The sequence below is a fragment of the Polypterus senegalus genome, chromosome 2 (assembly GCF_016835505.1).
Source record: "Polypterus senegalus isolate Bchr_013 chromosome 2, ASM1683550v1, whole genome shotgun sequence".
NCBI lineage: Eukaryota > Metazoa > Chordata > Cladistia > Polypteriformes > Polypteridae > Polypterus > Polypterus senegalus.
In genome coordinates, this window is record NC_053155.1 from 86,255,733 (window position 1) to 86,273,559 (window position 17,827).

Sequence of the window (17,827 nt, forward strand, 5' to 3'; positions counted from 1 at the left end):
CCCACTTCTAAGCTTTTTAGTAGTGTATAACTAATATAAACACACATTGATTCTGAAATCATTTATGCTGAAATTCATCTCTGGCAAATTAAAGACTGTGAACGTAAAAATAGTAATGGATCCAAAACAGAGCTGCATTTTATCTTCATTATTTTAGAAATATATTTACTGTATGTCTGTAATGATATCTTACCGTGTCTGCAAAATGCATTTATTGTTTTTGTTTTGTTAAGAATAAACAGTTAGCATTGCTGTCTCAAAAGTGCACCTGTATTAAGTTTTATATGCACTCATTGTTCATGAAGTTCTGTAGAGCCAGACTTAATAGTGACCCATTTCTGTTTTATAGCTGAGGAGATCAAAAAACTCAGAAAGCAGAGGGAGGAACTGCGGAAAGAAAATGCACACTACATTGAATTATTGAAAGCAAATGGTATTAACTTCCTAGATGACCCCACTGTGCACTGGAAAAGAAAAATTAAGCGTGCCAAAGTGGCAATGGTAAGCCCTGCACACCAAGTGCAAGAAAGCATCATTGTCTATCCAAACAGCAGCAGGGTCAACACAAATGCTCAAGAACTGCCTGTGCAGAACATTGGATTTAATATTGGCCACAGTGTACCAAAGCAGCCAGAAGCCTCTACACCTTCATCAAGCACTTGTAGTGTCTTTCCAGGAAGTCTTCCTAAAGTGTGTTGGACTGGAACCTTGCTTCAGAAATCAAATACACAGGATGTACCATGTACCAGGACTTTCAGTATAGCTTCTGGTGGGCAATTATCTCCCACAGCTGTACAGAATGCTCAACAATTGCCTGTAACTGTTTCTTGCACAAATGTTCAAAATTCCATTTTGGGCACTTTGGTTCAGAGTGAGCCCAGCATATCAACCAACAGTAGTAACCCAGCTCAGACTAAAACTCAACCACCCATTCCGGCATCTGGTAGCACTTTAAAGGTTATATCCATTCAACCTCAGCAAGGAAGCCTCCCTTTTTTTCAGGAAAATTGTCCAACACCCCAGGAGAAAGTAATGCAACCCATTTTAAAAGTTTTGCCCTTGAGAACTTCTGTTTGTACTGTTCCAGTTGAGAGTCCAGCTCAGGTCACCATGTCTGCCTGCACTCTTCCTTACTTCAGTACTACTTCATCTTTTTCCTCTCCTTCTGCTCTAAACAAAGATCCCAATAATGTGGTTGCCTTGAATAGGATGATCTCTTCTGCCAACACACAGACCACGTGGACTACACTGCATCTAGCAGGTAATACTGTACAGCCCTTGAATCACATGTCTTCTGGTATTTTGCCAACTTCAGGCAATGAAACTACCAACACAGCAACAGGAAACAACAAGACAGTACTTAATGGAAATTATGTTGCTACCCCTGAGTGTTCTACTGCAAGTCAGCGGACAAGCATACAGACTACTGCTGCTTCATTACCAACGGTACAGCCTCTGCCCATACAGTCAGTGTTGCCACAGCCCCAGGCTGCTGTCTTGTCCCTTGTTCAGGGAATGCAAGTTGTTCAAGTGACTAACTCTGTTAATACTACTGTCTCCCAACCTGTAAATAATCCAAATGTGGTCATTCTTCAGCCAGCTAATGGTGGTTCAGCACCAGCAATTGTCAGGGAAGCTGTATCTAATCAAACTCCCTGTCCGCAAATAGTAATCATTCAAGCTGCAAATCCTAACCCAGTCCTTTCAACCCCACTTTCTAATATCTCGCCTGCTTCTGTGCCATTTGTTAACCCAGTGGTTACTTCTTGCAGCTTGGCCCAGACCTCCTCTGTCCAGACTGTAGGGGGTAAGCAACTTGTGTACATTTTGCCTCGGCCATTAGGAGCTGCTGGAGCACAAACATTATCACAAAACCAGACCATTTCAGTCAATGGGCAGATGTTTGCCTTGCAGCCTTTAAAGCCTTCTCATGGGATATCTAATCATGTGCAGTTTATTCAGCCTACAACTTGTGAGGATCCAAAGACCAATGTTGCCCTCAACACTTTTGGAGCCATTTCCAATCTAAATCAAAGCATTTTACAGATGGTCAGCCATAATACCACCACTGCCCAAACCAGTAACTCATCCTCAAGCAGCCTAGTTGTCACTGGCATGCCACCCAGTTGTAACATTTCAGTTAGCAATACCACAGGAACTTTAAGCATATGCCCTAAAAGTAATGCTAAAAAAAATTCTGTGAAACACAGTTCACCCAAGATAAAAAAGACTTCATCAAAGAAAATGGTTTCTTCTAAAAATCCCCTTCCCAAGCAGACATCTTCATCACCAACGGCGCCAGATGTAACAGCTCAGCCATCTATGGAGACACAGCTGCAGATAATAAAAGTGTCCACTTCCTTGTCTCCAGATCATTTAACACCTTCTTCACAAGCTTTTACATTCACATCAGGATCATCCCCAGTGCCTGTGACCTCTTCTGAACAGTCTCATCTTGTGCCAGACACCACTGAGGAGCATGCAGCTCCAAATGTGAACTCTTTAAACCAAAAATCATCATCTTGTTCCCATACTACAGAGACCATCACAGAAATGCAGTCACATATTTATGCACCAGCATTGTGTGAGCAAGAATCTACATCTGCTGTGCCTGCAGCCTTGTGTCAGAAAAGCCATGAACCAAGTGTTTCCACAAATTCTAGTGCCAGTTCAGCCCCTGCATCTTTGTCGTGCATGATAACCAGCATTTCTGAGTTATCTCCTCAAGTTTCTGTATCTTGTGTAAATGCTCCGTTATCAGCTGTCACATGTGAATCAAGTGTGGTTGGTAATCCTAGCAATGGGCCAATTGTAGTTAGCAGACCTGAAGTCTCAGCAGCACCTCTTCCTGCACCAGATCCTCAGATGCTCACAACTGAGTCCTCTGCCTTAACAGAAGCTCCAAGTAAAGCGATTTCACAAACCCCAGAGCATGTGGAAACTTCATTCAAAATGAAAGACAAAACATTAGCTCAGCAATTCAGCTCAGAAACAGATGGAAGTTATTCCTTGTCCAAAGAACATAATTCTGACATTACAACTGATAAACAGGACCATAACCAAGACATTTTATTGATACATTCAAAGGAAAATGTGTCTGAGCAGCAGGTATGCACTTTGGACCATGAAGCTGTTGGAAGTTCTTTGCTCATAAATCGTCAATCAGACTCCCCCATGTCTACTGGTTCTGGAAGTAGCCGTAGTTTTTCTGTGGCATCAATGCTTCCTAGCACCAGCAGAGAAGATGTTACCTGTGTTGGCTCATCCACAAGTGCATATAGCAGCTTTCCATTTTCCGAACAAGCAGACATCTTGGCTCTTGCTACCACTGCAATTTTTTGTCAAGAAAATCCAAATAGGAAGGATACAGGTAATGTGACTTTGAGCAGAGAGGGCCCTAGAGCCCAGCACAGCAAATTAAGACATGGCAGCCAACCACCTAAGACAGTGCAGGAAATACAAGAGAATATTCCAAAGCCACCTGAAGCACAGACAGCTCGACATCTTCCACAAATTCAGTTAACCAATGACAAGTCAATTGAATCTGTTAACAACAATTCCTCTGGGGCAAACTTGGCTCCTCATACTTCAAATTCAGAAGACAGCCTTAGTGTTAGTAATCTAATACATCATAGCACTCTGGCACAGTCTTACATGGTTCAGCCAACTGGTCAGACAGCCATTCCCTCTGTTAATTTACCAAGGCCATCGTCTAGTTCTTTTACAAATCAATGTCCCGGACCAACACATGTGGTTGGATATTCTCATAAGAACCTTGGCATTCGAGGCCAGGCAGCTCATAATTTAATTCTGAAACAGAATAGTGAACATCACAAGGAAGCAAATAAGCGTTCCCCTCAAGATGATCTCCTGCCTGCTAGCAAGAGGCAAAAGCCATGCCAGGTCAAATTGGTATTGGACAGAGCAGTGGAAAATATTCCTGAACATTCTCAGTTGATGGTCAACCAACAGTCCTCTAGTTCTACAACTTCAGTTAACAATAACCATACACATCCAGATGGACTCAATTCATTTATCCTTGCAAACAGTTTTATGAATTCTGCGCTGAGGCAGTCAGATGTCCACTGTGTACCCCAAGCTTCGGTTCAGGACCCCCAGCAGAGTCAGCAAACTGCTGGACAACATATACAACAGCAGCATCCTCCACATATAGGGGTGCAAGCACCACTCCATCTGCATAACAATAATCTATACCAACAGCCAGAACAACAGCAGCAAATGCAAGGCCAAATCAGGGAAAGGCATCACATGTACCAGCTACAACAGCATCTTGCTCAGTCAGATGGTCAGTCAGTCTCGCAACAGCAGCAGCATCATAGTCTTCATCAACAGAGAACCATGTCACAGGAGGTTCAGATGCAGAAGAAGAGAGGGCTTGTTCAGGCAAGTCAGGCAGTTCCACCACTTTCCTTACAAACTAAGCAACACCACTCTGGTCAGAACGAACAGAGTCTTCAACAGAAAACTGTGGGACAGCAACCACAACATTCCCACCATCCACAACTCCACCAGCAGATACAACAGCAGCATTTTACCAGTGTTCTTCAGGAAAAGAGTTGTGAGAACCCCTCCACAAGCAGGAGCCATCATTCTGCTCACCCTCAAAATCATCTCACGCAGGACATGCTTCACCAACAACGACAACAGCAGCAGCCAGATGGTAGCAGTGCCCCAGCACAGAGTCAGATGCAGAGACTCATGACCTCTCACACTGTAGATCAACAGATGACATCACAACCAAGTACTGTATCCCGATCTTCTGAAATTTCTTGTGCTCCACCCAGGCAAGAACGTAACCGGATATCAAGTTATTCTGCTGAAGCCCTTATTGGTAAATCTACCTCATCTACGGATCAGAGAATGGGTATGTCTATTCAAGGGCCTCGTACAAATCAGGAGCAGTCTGATATGAGATCATATATTGATGCTTCTAGAAATAAAGGCATAGTGCACAATATTCAGAATCGGATATCGGTGGAACACACAGTAGCACCTGACATCCAGCGTGTCAATGAATGTGCATCTTTCAAGACCATTGGCACAAGTCAGCATCAGCTGGGTTCCTTTGAGGTACAGGCTTCACGCAATAGTGAGATGGTAGTAAAAACTGTGTCTTCACACAACAGAGGTGCCCAGTCACAAAGCTTTAGAATAAGTCAAGTGGCAGCCATAGAAAGGCAGCAAAGAGTGCCTTACCAGTCTGCTCAGGGCCTCCAGGCAGGAGGTGGCATTCCTGCAAGGGAAAATGAGAATTCGTGCCATCAGAGCTTCATGCAGAGTCTGTTGTCCCCTCACCTTGCAGAACAGATAAGTGCAAATCAGAGAATTTCTGATCACCAGAGGAATTCCCAGTGCTGCCCACCAGTTAGTATGGAGTATACCTGTCCACCAGCAAGGGAAACAAGCCATCTTAGAAGAGAGAATGACAGTCAGAACAGAGAAAGTTGTGAGATGCCTTTAAGTGCTGTTAGTTCCAGGAACAACTCCATAAGTATTTCTTTTTCTAGCTCTTCAACAACTGGAGAAATACAAGGCAAAAATACAAGTCCTAATGTAGCAGCTCAGAAGCCCAGCTCCATGCGAATTAATGATAGCCAAGGAAACAAAGGACATCTAAACCAGCAAGTCGGCAGTAATATGCATGTCACCACTGTGAGGCCTGTTCTGTCACATTCAGCTGTCTCCCATGGGGGCTCCGAGCAGGGCCCTTCCGATACTCGACCACTAAACTCTTCTGTGGGCCACCGTTCCCGGCACCCTGCACAAGACAACCAAAGCCCCAAAATACGTCCCACTGAAAGAACCAGATCTGCTAACCAGAGGCAAGGAAACACATTTGATTCTAACCATCTTCCTTTGCCCTCTGGTGGCAGTATGATTTTGGGCCGCCAGCAAACCGCTGCAGAGAGGAGAGGCAGCATTGTGCGATTCATGGCGGATAGCTCTCAAGTGTCAGCAGACAATTTAGCAACTGACCAGCACACTTTTGGCTTTCCCTTTATTCCTGAAGGTGGGATGAATGCCCCGATCAATGCTAATGCCTCTTTTATCCCTCCAGTAACACAGTCAGGCTCAACTCGAACCCCAGCTATCATACCAGTGGAACCCCAGAACACTCTCCCATCATTTTACCCACCGTACTCTCCAGCAGCTCACCCCAGTCTTTCCAATGATATCTCTCTTCCTTACTTCTCCAACCAAATGTTCACCAGTCCTAGTACAGAAAAGGCCAATACTGGAACTCTTAATAACCGTTTCAGTTCAATTTTGTCACCCCCTCGCCCTGTTGGCTTCGCACAGCCTAGTTTTCCTTTACTGCCAGATATGCCCCCCATGCCAATGGCCAACGCCTCTGGCATCACGCCCCATCTCTCTAATTTTAACTTGACTTCCCTTTTTCCAGAAATTGCAACTGCCTTACCACCAGATGGCTCCACAATGCCCATGTCCCCTTTATTGTCACTGACAAATGCTGCATCTTCTGACACAACAAAACAATCCACCAATCGACCTGCACACAATATAAGCCATATTTTGGGCCATGATGGGAGTTCAGCTGTGTGACAGGAGCTGCTACATTTTTTTTCAATTGTGTCTTAACTACACTTAACAACTAGAATTGTTATGTTATATGGACTTACCCTACACAAAGTAAGTTATTTTTTAAATGCTTTTGAAAAAGTGTTTTAAGTAGACAGTGGTAATAGAGAAGCGTTCTGTTTCTAGCTCTTCACTTTCTTACTGAGGTACACTTTTTTTGTTTGTCACTGTAAATGTCCTGTTTCTTTGGTGTCTAATAATGTGTTTGCACTTGAGCCAGCAAATCCATTCTGTCTGAAGTTGTGACTTTACGTTGGGTACATCTGAACTTTAGTTCATGCACTAGAGCCGTAGGATGTAATTAGCCATTGCTACATTTTTGAACACCCTCATACATGAACATTTTTCAGCATTGTCCAAATTTAATTAAATGACACGTACAAAAATCATTTGGTACTTCTGGGGAAAAAAAAATGAATGAAATGCTTTTATTTTCTTCTCGCCCCAGATTTATCTCTGTGCATTGAATATTTGTTGAATCATTCATATGTGATTTGAAGAATATTTAAATTAGGTTAATGAAATGCACATTTTTGCATTTTTATTAAAACATTACAGTACTTTAGTCTCAAATACCATTTTCTCTCAAGGTGATTATTATTACATTTCGCTTGTAGTGGAGTTGATTAACTCCACTGGTAACTTTGTGCAGATGGCTCAGGCAGATACCGCTCAGGTCATTTTAAACACTGTTCAAGAACTACCAAGTCATTACTGTGCAGTTATTGGAGTTGACAGGGAAGTGTAGTTGGTGGTATTGTCATCTCTGAGACCGAGAAGACCTCATCACAGGACCTGTTTAAAATTTCTGTTGCACTTTGGGCTTTGGAAGCCCAAAATCTCTTGAGAAAATGTGCCATTTCATTCATCCTGCATTGTGAACGTATTATTTATTGGTGAAATGTAATATTGGAAGGCATACATGCATACTCCAGTCTATTTAGATCCCATTCTGTGCATTGGATTGAATTCTTTAGTATCATTTACTGGACAAGAATTATCCAAGAAGCGAGAATGCAGCGCTTCCTTAAACGATTTAACCTTGTGGGTATCATTTTAATGTACTGGCTAAGTAGTTTCTGCCCCATGTCCCAGCAGAATGACGAATTCTGAGAATGAAGGATTTATTGTTATTCCCATCCCTTCTGAAGGTTTCTCCAAATTATAAAGGCTAGCGTTCTGTTTGTGTTTCATGACATGGTTTCTTTCACAGTCGTAATCCTCAGTAAGGGAAGATGGCTGAAATCACTGGGCACTAACACATCCAAGCAAATGCGACAACACTCTGCGCACTCTGCTCATGCTTTCGATTCAACTTATTGAAATTTTTTTATGTCTTTTTTTTAATTACTTGAGCATCAGTTTTCTTTCAAACTATGAATTATTTAACACCAAATGTTTAAAGAAATTTAGAAGGCTCAGTGTTTGACTCCCATTGCTTCTTTCATGTTTTTTATCATTGTTGTTTGTTTTTTTTTCCAGTCAGTGAGACCTTGATGTCATTGTCCCTGAACTCTTAGTTGCACTTAACAGTTTTCATGAATACATTTGTAACCGTTATATACACACACACACACACACACACACACTTTTTATCTGACAGGTTTAGCGTTCATCAAAAGAAATCCAGTTTGAGTTATGAGTGGTTACTGTTTGCATTATAAGTGCTCGGTGTTGACGATGGGCAACAGATAACAGAAATGACTCTCCACTGAACGAGATCAGGAAAAAGGAAAGGGAGACTGTAAAGTAAAATAGTACTTTGTACGTTGCCATCATGATTTTCATCTAGTGACTAAATCCGAATGTAATTACGTACTGATCAGAGCTAGTGAAGATGGTCGACAGGAAATTGTTTTGAGTAATTTTACTCTCTTAAATTTGATTTCTGTTTGTGTTTTCTTATTCCATTGTTAATTGCACTTTCTACTTCGGAGCCAGAAACATTTTTCCCATAGCCTTAACTTGTATAAATAGTCAAAAATGGGATCATTTTATGGTGGTGAACCTAATGCCTCTGTGTCCCTACCATCAGGTGCCAGGCTTAGCTTGGTTCCCATTTCACTTTTGGTACTTTTTTTTTCTAAACCGTGGGGTTTCCTGACCTGCTTAGTTTGTTCCTTACGTACGTATAGAGTCCATCCTGGCTGAGAAAATATCTAAAGCTTGGTGATTTTTTTTTTTTTGTCACTTGATAGGTTTCGGCAGTTGTGTCTGCACTCTGCAGTTTCATTGCTCCATGCTTGATTTCAAAGAGCTCAGTTTAGTTGGTTGAATTTGTTTTGTTTTATGTGGTAGTAGCCATTGTGTAAAAATGGGGTCCTGAGAGCACTGCCTTGGACCGTGTCCAGGCCTTATAAAAACGATTTATTTATCCTCTTGGAAGTTTTTACACTTTTATTATTATGCAGCGTTGAATCACAGCGGATTTAATTTGGCATTTTGACAGTGAATAGCAGAAAAGCACTCCTTAATGTCAAAGTGAAACCCGATCTGGATAATAATGTAAATTAATTACCAATACAAAATCTAAAGTAATTGCATAATTATTCACTCAAGTCGCTGTTGAGCCACATTTCCAGCTTGGCGTCTCTGTTCACAGGTCTGTCTCTCTCTGTCATCAGTTTTGCACTTTCTTCTTTGCTAAACTCCTCAAGTTGTGAGACGTTGCATGGCGATTGTGAATGAGCAGCCTTTCTCAAGTCTGGTCACAAATTCTCAGTTGGATTGAGAGCTGGACGGTGACTCGACCACTCCAGGGCGTCAACATTAAGCCATTCCTGTCTAGCTTTGGCATGCTGCTTGGAGACGTTAGCTTGCTAGAAAAAAAAAAAAAGGCCGTGGGTTGGTTTCATACTTCATCAGGTTTTCCTCCAGGATGCTCCTGTATTTGTTTAACCCTCTACACTTAATAGCCTTCCGGGCTCTGCTGCAAAGGAGCATCCCGACCGCATGACACTGGCACTGCTATGCCTCATAAAGGGGGCGTTTTTGATAATGGCCACTTAGTCTGGCGGCCAAAATGCTCCTCCTTCTGGCAGACGCCGGTGTCTCCCGTGTGTGTTTTAACAGTGGCTTTATCATTCGTAAAGCTGTGACGTGCGAAACACTCGGGTAACAGTTAGTTGCTGTATGCACAGCCTGTCCAGTCTCCAGCACTGTAGCTTGTAACTCCATTAGTGTTATCACAGGTTTATTGGTGACCTCCAGTGCTGGTTGTCTTTTTACACAGTCACTCAGTTTGTGTCGATGGCCTGCAGTTACAGCTCTGCCACACGTGTTCCCATTTCTTAATGATTAACTGGATTTCAAGGAATACTCGGTGACTTGGATATTCTTATCTCCATCCCTGACTTGTACTTTGCAGGTTGCTTGGAGTGTTCTTTTGATGTTAGGCCACCATACTGATGTTGAACCCTCCAGATAAGGTGCACTTATGTTACAGTCAGCTGACTGTGGTCTCCATTGAACGAATTACGTGACTTTTAAAACCACTTGGCTGCAGCAGTGATGATCTGTTAAAGGGAGTGAATACGTATGCAGTCAGTTATTTGCCGTTTTATATTTGTAATCAGTTTAGACCACTTTGTTTCCAGTTTGAAATTACATCGCCATCCTTTGTCGAGTAGTGTCTAAAAGCCAAATGAAATGCTTTGCGATTCAATGATGTATGACAGTGACAATGAAATGTGAAATCGTGCAAGGGGCTGAGTGCTTTTTATAGGCAATGTATAGGTGAACATTTCAAAAAAGGAAGAAGAAATGAGCACAGCCTGAAACGGAACCAAGAAAAAATGAGTTTTTCAAATGTAAAAAGAACATTTACTACTTGTGGTCATTTTGTGTAGTCAATGCCCAAGAAAAGCATCCTAAGGTTTCTTGCTTGTAATGGGATAACCCCTGAAACTGCAGTCGGCCTCACTGTGGGGTTCCCAGTGGCGGTGGAAGTCTGTGTCCCAAGAGGTATTTTATTATTAAAGTTTATTATTATTATGAGTTTAGTATGACAGAATTATGTAAAGTGTATACCCTGTGGGCGTTTTCTTTCTTTCTTTTTTTTTTTAAAGACTTGGTACTTTCAACAACTTGGCTCTATTATTCATCTAAGTCAGGGGTGTCAAGCTGCAGTCCTGGTGGGCTGCAGTGGCTGCAGGTTTTCATTCTAACCCTTTGCCTAATCAGTGATCAGTTTTCACTGCTAATTGACTTCTTTTCCTTTCATTTTAATAGCCTTGTTTTAATGATTCAGTCCTTAGAATTTATTCCTTTCTTCATTAAATGCCAAACAGCAATGATAGATAGATAGATAGATAGATAGATAGATACTGTATTAATCCCAAGGGGAAATTCACATACTCCAGCAGCAGCATATTGATAAAAATCAGTATTAAATTAAAGAGTGATAAAATGCAGGTATAACAGACAGTAACTTTGTATAATGTTAACGCTTACCCCCCGGGTGGAATTGAACAGTCGCATAGTGTGGGGGAGGAGCGATCTTCTCAGTCTGTCAGTGCAGCAGGACAGTAACAGCAGTCTGTCGCTGAAGCTGCTCCTCTGTCTGGAGATAATACTGTTCAGTGGATGCAGTGGATTCTCCATGATTGACACGAGTCTGCTCAGTGCCCGTCACTCTGCCACGGATGTCAAACTGTCCAGCTCCGTGCCTACAATAGAGCCTGCCTTCCTCGCCAGTTTGTCCAGGCGTGACGCGTCCCTCTTCTTTATACTGCCTCTCCAGCACACCACCGTGTAGAAGAGGGCATCTGACAGAACATCTGCAGCATCTTATTGCAGATGTTGAAGGACGCCAGTCTTCTAAGGAAGTATAGTCAGCTCTGACCTTTCTTGTACAGAGCATCAGTATTGGCAGTCCAGTCCATTTTATCATCCAGCAGCACTCCCAGGTATTTATAGGTCTGTACATTGAAACGAGCAAACAGATGACCAGCTAAACTGGGATTTCAAACTCCAACCAATCTGTTAATGAGAAGCTGATTCTTGCTGTTAGTTAAACCCGTTATTTAATTCCATGGCTTGTTGTTGCTCTCATTCTGTCACAGCAGACATTTCCAAAACTGTGGAGTTTTCTGTTTTTTCTAAGAGCACCGTCAAAATGTGTTGGTGATCTGAGAGATCAACCTTACTCTATTTTCAGATATTGTGCAATGGGCACAGGTCAGCTGGTCATGTGGCGGCTTGTTTTGTGTCTCATTGTTTGGGCGCTAATTAAAGAAAAAAGAGACAACTAAGGGGCCTGAGTCAAGTTCATTAAAACTGAAAGTAGTGACAAATGAAGAAGACCGTTAGAATGAAAGCCTGCAGCCCTCCAGGACTGGAGTTCGACACCCCTGCTCTGAGTCGTCTTTTTGTAAATTGGGCTTCAACTGACTGTGTGTAGTTTAACATTGTGCTTTGCAATCCGCGCCGTTGCCTGCAGGTGGCGATGTGAGCTTTTCTTTCCTTTAGCTCTCCGCCTTGACGTGATTGTGCCTTGCGGTTAGTGGACGAGGATGACTTGAGGTTGCTGTTCTTTTTTGGCAGAGCAGAACACGATACACAAGCTGAAGCCAACTGCTCCTGTTTAGTTCACATGTAGCAGAAATTGGCTTTTTTTTTTACTGCTTTCAACGCACGACGAATATACCGTATAGTTTTGTAAAGAAGTGCGAGTTAGCTACCAGTGTAGGGAAGGGCTGCCTTAACTTGGTTCACTTCTTGCCGTCTCGAGCCCTGAGCTGATCTGCCCGAGTCGGAGCCAGACTTTGCTGCCTTAGTGTTTATGCCAGGTGGGTGAGGTGCCACTTCAGGCAGAGTCTTGTTTTCACGGAACTCCCTGACTGGTGGTGTCCGCTTTTGAATGAGCCCTCGTAGCCCCTGGCGACACCTAGAGGACACTCACAACTCCAGTGTGCAACTGGAGCAGATACTTCAGAAGAATGGATGGGTAGAACTGGCTGGCGGCTTTGTCCTTCTACAATATGATATTTTACATTTATTTTAACACGTACGCTATGTCATTGCTGCCACGGGAGCTGCACAGTGGATCCTGCAGGGGTGTCGCGTTTGGGAATGGAAGGACAGTGTGGCTTGAGGGGCATTTAACACTACTTTTGTTTTAAGTTTTGGATGTTGCCTCTCTGGATTTAATGATTAGAATTGCGATTGCTTTGTCACTTGAGAAAGGCGGGGGGTTGGCAGGTGGGCTGTCACTGTAATCTAAATGGTGTAAATTTAAATATAGAACCTCGTAAGGAATTGTATAGACCTGTAACATAATTTTAATATACCTTTGTATTGCTTGTACATATTGTAAATAGACAGATATTATTATTAAAGAGATTTTTATTTAGAAATGCTGGCTTTTGTATTCCATTAAGATGGCTCTTCTCTTCCCTTCACCTGGCAGTAATCTCTCCAGCTTTTTGACCCGATTGTGTTCCTGTGCCTCCAGTCGGCTAGTGTTTGTGTCAGTTGTGGCCACCAGAGGGAGGTGTTGTCCTTTTTTTTTGTGGTCATTGAGGCCACATTGATGCTAGCCTGCATGTCTCGCCCTCCAGACTGAAGGAACGGCACTTTGATTAACTGGAGAGTCGAACTTCACGCGGCACTCTGTCGGTCCACTCCGGCTGTCTGGATTCCAGTTTATTCCGACGTTCCAGTTGTGCAAGTTGGATGGCCAACTCATAGCAGCTGAAAACAAAACAATCCTGCGCCGAGCCAACAGTTAAGGCTCCTTACCGAGGTGGCCAGGCGGCTCCAGAAATGTGGATGCAGTTATGAAGGGAAAGGGTCGATGAATCTGTGGCCTGGCTGACATTAAGCAAGTCGTACTTAGTTAATGTGGAGGATATTTTTATAACTGATGGGAAGAGCCAAACAGCTTCAGGTGTTTACACTTCTTTGCCTGGGAGTTGAATCTTCTTGCTTTCCACAATGGGAGGATTCCTTCAACGCCTGACTTGCCAAGAGCTTTCATGGCAGATACTGTGACCCTCGGGGAAGATTTTATGCCAGTACTACCTTTACATGAGACGGTGAACTGCTGAGAACATTGAGGAGACTTCGGTCTGTTAGGTAATCTTCCAATGAATGCTTCATTTGCAGGCAGTGCCTGGTCATCCCATGTGTGACATGGTGGTACAGTAGTTAGCACTGTAGCTTTACTGCTGTGGGCACCTGGACTTGATTCAAATCTTGCCTGCTGCTCACGAAGGGGTTTGCACTTATTATTTGGGGGTCCTTGCACATCTCAAAAAACTGTTGTGTTCTCCAAATTGGCTCATTGTGAGTATGAGCACCTCTGACATACCAGTCTGCCCTCCATGGCCCCCAAATGCTGTAAGCAGATTCATAAGATGTGTGGGTGGTAATCTGTGTTGAGGATTGTGCGCCACCATAGCTAGCAACCTGGTGTGTCTTGTTGGCCATCCGTCCATTTTCTGCATTATCCCAGCCTATGTCAACATCATCAGACCTGCACTGTCCATGTCGTGTTATTCGTTCATTTGGCACTAAACCATACAGACAGTCCAAGAGGGGCTTCACACAGGAGACCATTATTGTACTCCACCACTAAACCCCAGTAATACAGAACCTAACAAAGTTGGAGCCTCTCCAACTTGTATTTAATACTCTGTATTTTTTCCACAAAACCTTGAAGTTGCCTTTTCTTTGTCCAGGTTTGTGCCTTTGTCCCCTCACATTCCCATCCGAGAGTCCCATAAACCCTGAAGCTGGTCAGAAATAATGGGATAGTCAACAAAAGGAACATTGCTGTCCATAAAGTGATCGACTTCAATCCGCAGCATTCATCTTACTGTGCTTTAAAGATGTTAACGGTTCCAAATGCCCTCCATCGGCTGGAGGAACTTGCCTGCAGGAGGCTGATGGAGTCTGGACAAGGAGTTCACAATTCCAAAGCGTCCTCACGCGTTGTTAAAACTGAAAATGCAGTTGAAGGTTTGCACAGTGGCTCATCAGTCAGATCTTCACAGGGCTGGCAAAGGGCACCACACTGGATTTAGGTAGGCTTCCATACTTCTCTGCAAATATCCTTTGCATGTCCCGCAGTGTTGGGTGGTTAGTGGCTCCCAAATCCGCCACTGTGGGGGGGGCTTCACAAGATTATTGGATAGTCTTGATTCTATTTATTAACATCAACAGAAAAATACTCTGCAGTTCACAGGGCGGCTCCAATCTCTTCTCTTGACTGGAAAGGAAACTCCTTTCATCCAGAAAATCTGAGGAGCACCAAATAAGAAACTGAAAAAAGGCCAATAATGGCAGTCCCCACCACGCACAGCTTCTTTCAGATGTCTGCTTTGGCAAGATGGGTGTAAGTCATGGATGGTTAAGGAAATGCCAGATGTTCAACAGCCACAAGGCACCTGCAGGTGCTCTTCAATGATGGAAGCTTCTCTACAGAAGCCAAGAAGTAAGAAATGTGTTCCAGGAAATTGTTAATCCCCCCTCCACAATTTATCAATCACAGAATCAAAAACCTTTATATCAAGAATAGCTTTTAATTTTTCTATACAAAATTAAACATGCACAATGCAAATATACAGAGGCAGATGGGTAACGCGAGTATTACATGTACAATATTTACAGATGACAGAGAACGGCACATCCATGGCACAGGACTGAGCAGGCGTCTGCTGCAGGGAATGAAGGGCAGGGTGGCCAAAAAAAACTGCAAATGAAGACCCCCCTGTGTTCTGATGGTGATATTATAAAATGTTTAATGACACCTGAAGTCAGGTTTGGGGGGTTCAGTCAATTTTCTACCAACACCAAAAACCTGCATTTTGGCAAAAGGATGCTGGCATTCATGGGCCCTGGTGATAAACCCGCCTTGTCACATGGAGGACATGAATAACATTTGTCAGGAGCCGTCCTGTAGGTCCATAATGTCTGGATGGGTGCAATGGATGCAGCTTGAGCAGGTAACATCTGGGCGGGAGCTAAGAGGCAGTTACAGCCGGTATGTGGATATATTTTCCTATATAGAGTATGAAATTGTGCACTTTTCACAGAAAGCACCCCCCATATATACAGTACAACAAAGCACATATAAAATATTTACATTCATAAATATATAAATATATTTCTTATACAAAAATAAATAAGTCTTCTTCTGTGGAGGTGCTGGTTCTAACTCTGTGGAAGATCCTGGCTCTGAAGCCCCCTGTAGACGTCAGCAGCGGGCCGCAGGTCGCCAGCACTGCAGGACACTGTGCTGCTAACGGGCAAATGCATTTCTGGCCTCTCGACGTTCTCCACTGGAGCCGCCAGCAGCCATCCCAGTGAACCTGCTGGGAGAATAAAACACAAAAGTGAATGAAGTAGGCTGAAGCTGGACATGAGGGGGGGAAAAAAACATTGCAGTTTATCTTACAAAGAATCTGGTGCCTGGGCTTCAAAGCACCGCACTGAACACTGGTGCCACACCTCGGATAAAAAGCAAATCAGGCTTACTTAAGGGCAGCACATGTCAACTGACACCCTGCGACTCTGAAATGTGCCCACCCTGACTAGATGAAATACGCAAGTCCAAGAACAGAGGACTGCTGATGAACATCCGTTTATTCAAGAGACTGACCTCCCACTTATCAGTCCTCCAGAAATAACTCAAGAAGCAACTGATGACTTGGTGACCCATAGTGGAACATCCCTTACTAACTTCCTGGTCAAAACTACTTCCCCTCAGGTTAAAAATGTCGAGTGTCCATCAAATGTACTGGCACCATTCAAAAGTAGCAGTATGGTGGCACAGTTGTAGCACTGCTGCCTCTCAGTAAGGAGACCAGGGTTTGCATCCCCGGATCAAGGCAGGACTACGCTGTACGGTGCCAAGAGGAAACACTCCTCAGGTCCAATTGCTGGGGCTGTGAACAGCGAGCGGAACAGAAGCTATACCAAGTTTAACTCATTCACAGCTACAACTGGTTGTGTTTCGTGTTTCTCCTTCATCTGTTCAGCTGGACGGCAGAGTGCCAGGTCATAAACGCCTTGCACTCTTCTCAGTTAACTACACATTTCTCTTAATTTAAAGGTGGTGAAAAAAGTACGTCCTCATACAAACTTATTCAAACACAACTGCACGTTTGTTTTCCTTCTCCTATTCCAAGAAGCCCACTGCAACAGGACTTCATCTTAGCCTTGATCTGCTGCTAGTCCACAGCTCTGAGACTCGCTGCAACAGCACTAAACCCCAAAGCTAATAGTACAGTAAATACGTACGAAGACTAAACCAGCATGGGCTCATCCCAAAGTGTCCAAGTGGATGTTTGGAAATATAATTCATGAGAAAGAGCAGGGGTAGATGAAATCTGTCCAGAGTGTAGAGGGGACATTTACACTTGGAAGAAGCAAGCTAGCCTAGAAAGCATTCAGTTGGTCATGTAACTTGCTCACTTTAGTCAGTTTATTTTTACGTCCTCTCTTATTGTGAATGCATGTTTAGGAAGTGTTAACCATGTGAGCACCACTGAGCACGTTTGCCAGATGGTTTGATTCCCCGTTTTGCATCTGTAGACACCTTTTTGCTCTCTGGGGGTCTGGTCTTGTTTTCATTAACTTATTGCAGCACATCAATATACCAGAAGCATTTACTTGTCCAAGTTAGGTGAATTGGCAACGTTAAATTGAACCTAGTGACATATTCATATCACTTACAGGTAGTGTGCAATATAATTAGTTTAATAATTTACCTGTCATTTTCCTGTTTTTTTTTTTTTTGCAGGTGGAAGTGTAAATGGTGTAATGGCATGGTCAAGTGAAACAAATAATTGGTCAAGGATCAATGGCCTTGTGTGTCGATCTGAGTTTGGGGAAGACCTGGTGTTTGCTACAAGTTGTCAAGTGAAGATTTGAGGAGAAATATATTAGTGAATTAAATGTGTCATTGTTGGAAAAGATCAGGGGCTCTTAAAGTGCTGGGAGAGAATTCTAAAGAGAGACGTGTAGGGAAGTGAGCAGGGATATTGACAGAAGCCAGTGATAGCCTAGAAAAGACTACTTCACAGCAAACAGACCAATAAGGAGGCCATTATTGTAACTAGGTAGCAGTGGGTAAAATCAAAAGGCACGTGGTTAAGATTATGAGCTTTAAAATTATGAAAGGAATTAGTACAGTGGATCCCAGCTGTTACCGTAAAACAGAACATGGTTGAAAAGTTGTTAAGGGCAGATTTCGCACAAG

General features: G+C 43.1%; 2 protein-coding genes across 3 annotated transcripts in view; one reads left to right on the forward strand and one right to left on the reverse strand.

Moving 5' to 3' along the window:
* The window catches only part of LOC120523118 (basic helix-loop-helix domain-containing protein USF3), a 44,273-nt gene extending 33,455 nt beyond the window's left edge, over nucleotides 1–10,818 (forward strand). Inside the window, exon 7 of the mRNA XM_039744105.1 lies at nucleotides 350–10,818. Coding sequence (XP_039600039.1) covers nucleotides 350–6,585 — 6,236 coding nt within the window. The 3' untranslated portion in view covers nucleotides 6,586–10,818. The remainder of the gene's footprint in view (nucleotides 1–349) is intronic.
* A 4,308-nt stretch (nucleotides 10,819–15,126) lies between these two features.
* Nucleotides 15,127–17,827, reverse strand: part of boc (BOC cell adhesion associated, oncogene regulated) — a 73,537-nt gene continuing 70,836 nt past the window's right edge. The window contains exon 19 of one of the 2 annotated variants that reach the window (XM_039744109.1): nucleotides 15,127–15,935. In XM_039744109.1, coding sequence (XP_039600043.1) covers nucleotides 15,778–15,935 — 158 coding nt within the window. In that variant the 3' untranslated portion in view covers nucleotides 15,127–15,777. Of the gene's footprint in view, nucleotides 15,939–17,827 lie in introns of both variants that reach the window. The other variant, XM_039744108.1, reaches the window with a different exon arrangement.